This window comes from Alosa pseudoharengus, unplaced genomic scaffold, assembly GCF_046254945.1.
Source record: "Alosa pseudoharengus isolate Yale_2024_CS ecotype anadromous, Long Island Sound unplaced genomic scaffold, YU_APseudo_1.1 YU_APseudo_1.1_scf_7, whole genome shotgun sequence".
Lineage (NCBI taxonomy): Eukaryota > Metazoa > Chordata > Actinopteri > Clupeiformes > Clupeidae > Alosa > Alosa pseudoharengus.
In genome coordinates, this window is record NW_027468859.1 from 29,428,934 (window position 1) to 29,432,438 (window position 3,505).

At 51.6% G+C, this 3,505-nt stretch overlaps 1 protein-coding gene across 1 annotated transcript in view; it reads left to right on the forward strand.

Annotated features, from left to right (window-relative positions):
* tagapb (T cell activation RhoGTPase activating protein b) overlaps positions 1-3,247 on the forward strand; it is an 8,734-nt gene extending 5,487 nt beyond the window's left edge. The window contains exons 8-10 of the mRNA XM_076272166.1: positions 94-292; positions 997-1,105; positions 1,464-3,247. Of these exons, the coding sequence (XP_076128281.1) occupies positions 94-292; positions 997-1,105; positions 1,464-2,755 (1,600 nt within the window). The 3' untranslated portion in view covers positions 2,756-3,247. The remainder of the gene's footprint in view (positions 1-93; positions 293-996; positions 1,106-1,463) is intronic.
* The last annotated feature ends 258 nt before the right edge of the window (positions 3,248-3,505 follow it).

Here is a 3,505-nt window from a genome sequence, read left to right on the forward strand (position 1 = left end):
ACCTCTCTCAGGCAATTGAAAAATAAAAATAGAATGAAAAAAAATGTAAAAGTGCTGATCTGTTTCTCTGCTTCCTCTCCCCTCTCTCATTAGCGTGATTCAGTCCATCCCTGAGCCCAACGCCCTCCTCCTGCGGTATCTCCTCTGCGTGCTGCACCACATCAGGCGGAACTCGGACGTCAACAAGATGGACGCCAGAAACCTGGCGGTGTGCATCGCCCCCTCGCTCCTCCACAAGACCAACGGGAGCCCGACGCAGGACATGCTCGTTCAGCCGGAGGAGGTCAAGAAGGTGAGCCTCTCCTCTCCTCTCTTCTCCTCTCTTTTCTCTTCTCTTCTCTTCTCTTGTCTTCTCTTCTCCTCTCTTCTCTTCTTTTCTCTTCTCTTCTCCTGTCTTCTCTTCTCCTCTCTTTTCTCTTCTCTTCTACTCTCCTCTCTTCTCTTCTCCTCTCTTTTCTCTTCTCTTCTACTCCTCTCTTCTCTTCTCCTCTCTTTTCTCTTCTCTTCTCCTCTCTTTTCTCTTCTCTTCTCTCTTTTCTCTTCTCTTCTACTCTCCTCTCTTCTCTTCTACTCTCCTCTCTTCTCTTCTCCTCTCTTTTCTCTTCTCTTCTCCTCTCTTTTCTCTTCTCTTCTCCTCTCTTTTCTCTTCTCTTCTCCTCTCGTCTCTTCTCTTTGCCGCACGCCTGTGTGCCCAAGGCACATGTGTTCTTGTTCTGAGTATCTGACTGTGGTAGACAGTCACACTGAAAACCGCAGCCTTGATAAAGTTTCAGTCGAGCTGTACTTTGTTTTGTTTTGCCCTACCCTGAGAGAGAGAGAGAGAGAGAGAGAGAGAGAGAAGAGAGAGAGAGAGAGAGAGAGAGAAGAGAGAGGGAGAGAGAGAGAGAGAGAGAGAGAGAGAGAGGCGGGCATGTTTTTGAAGGTGTTTTTTTTTCCGAGTTTTCGTGGAACTGGTGCGCAGTAGGTGAAAGTATCATCCCTCTTTGTTTCCTCCAGGTGAATGGCCTGACACAGTTTCTGATCGAGAACTGCTGCAGCGTGTTTGGTGAAGGTGTTCTGACCCTGCTTGGTGATCCTGATGAGGAGGAACTGGCCGACAGCACAGGTAGATAATGCCCCAACCAGAACACTTTATGCAAAAAGAAAAACAAAACATGAAAACAAAAATGGTTCCAAACAGGTTGACATTGCTTTAAACCAAAACAATTCATTTTGCTGAACATTTAGATATGAAGCTCTATTTGAGTAAGGGCCTCTTCTGACTTTAGTAAGGGTTCAAGTGTGGGGGCTTTGACTAACACACTTTAAGCAACAATCAGATGTGACACAAATAAAGACCAAATCCCTGACCACATCAGTCACCAGACTAGCCCATGTTAAAGCCATTTCCTATATGTAGGATGGCTTTGCAATGTTTGATCTCTACCACTTGGTTTGTGACTAAGACATGTTTGTCCACATAGATTCCATGTCTTCACATCAGCATGACTCAGCCTATGACAGCACCGACCCCGATGCCGACGGCGACGCCAGGGAAGGGTCTCCGGTTGACCGCGGGACGGCCCATCGCTGCCAAGCCGGCTGTGCGGCTGGCCACCGGGTTCAGTGCTCCATGGTGGCCTCAAGCTCCTCGGACGGCATCTTCACGCCATTCACCAGCTCCCTGAACCGCCGCTGCTCCGAGCCGGCCATCTTTCCGTCCTCCGAGGTGGCGGCCGCCTGCTCGCGCTCCCTCGAGCAGGGCCTGGCGCGTAGCCACGACGACTGCTCCACCGACGCACAGGGCGACTTCCAGGGGCTGAAGAAGCAGACGTCGGACGACTCCTTCCTGCTGACCAGGCGGGCCGAGCGGCGTCTGCCGTCCTCCTCCTCGTTCGGCAAGCTGGGCGGGAGCTTGACCGCAGATCTCCTCCTGCTGCGGGCCAGCGCTGACCGCCGGGCCTCCGCAGCCTGCTCGTGCTCCTCGTCCTGCTCGCTGGAGAGCGCCGCGTCCAACGTCTCTGAGGGTTCCGTCTTCACCAGCTCGCCGCTGGCCTCCCCGACCGCCCTCAGGAGGTCCCACTCCACCAAGCACCAGGCGGCGTCCTCATCCTGCCGGTCACTGTCGGTGTCCTCCAAGGCTTCCTCTAAGCCTGACCAGCCCAAGGCGGAAGGGGAAGTCAAGCGTCGCACCCAGTCCCTGAGGGTCAAGGGCCTGGGGGGTTTGTTCCACCGGGGCAGCATGAAGCACGGCGAAGCTCCGAAGGAGCCGGCTTTCCCCTGTGGCCCCCTGCAGGAGGACTCCCAGAGCGAGGCTGAGACCCTCGAGGGCCCCAACGGCCCCGCAGAGGAAGAGCCCCCGCGTCGGCAGAGGCCCCTGTCGGCCATCGAGGTCTTCCAGCATGTGGACAGTCGGCTACCTAGCTGCCCGCCGTCGTACCAGCAGGCGCTGCTCAACTCCGCCCAGCCGGCGCCGCCGCGGTACCGCAGGGCCATGACCGTCCAGGCTGCCCGTGAGCTGGGCCGCAAGGCGCGACCCATCTCCATGAATGAATCCCTGCTCGATTTCTCCTCATCGTGCCGCGTCGGCCACCTCTCGGACTGCCTCCCGACGCGGCCTGAGCTAAGCGATCCCACCGCGCCCGAGCCAGCCCAGGCGTTCCGAGCGAGGGCCATGTCGGAATCTGTGTCGCGGTCACGCCAAGACACTGTGGCAAGGCGCTGCAGCCAACCGGTGTTTGAGGAACTTACTTATGCTAAGGAGTCTTATGTCTAAGCAGGAGTCTTATGTCTAAACATGAAGCATATGTTTATACATAAGTATTATGTGTAAGCTTGTCACGGAACAAGGACACTATTTCTCCCTCTTTGGATGTGTACAGTGTGCCACTTTCAGGTTGAACCTTCTGAAGTAGTACTGTTTAGAGTACATATTCTATAGAGTTTAACACATTAAAGCTATTTAAATATGCTAATATAAATTCTTTATAAGGTTCCAGCCCAGAAGCTATGTATATAAGTGTGAAAGTAGGATGCAGAGTATATTTTCTTGTTAATACCTACTGCTATAGAATGATACTTGTCCAGTCGATATATGTCTTCAAAACTTTTTAAATGTTTATATTTGTCCTATCACCCTTGCCTTGTTACCTGTTGTTGAGTCATGTACAGCACAACTGTAAATTAGCTTAAGTACTCAAATGCCTTTTTTTTAACTACAGTGTCTTCCTTCTCACTACAATAAAGCACCTTCTTTATTCAGACCATACCAACATGTCCTGTTCTATTTTTGGCCCATTTTGAGAACACAATGTGATCTTAGTTCAGCATGAGAATGAGCTGGCCACAATAGTGTGTGTGAGAGAGAGAGAGAGAGAGAGAGAGAGAGAGAGAGAGGGGTCAATGTTTTAAATGTTATTTTACAAGTTAATGTGCTGTTTTATTGTTCTTTATTCTTTGGCAACACTGTAGCCTATCTCAAAAGTCATGCTAATAAAGCAACATTGAATTGAGAGAGGGAGGGGTG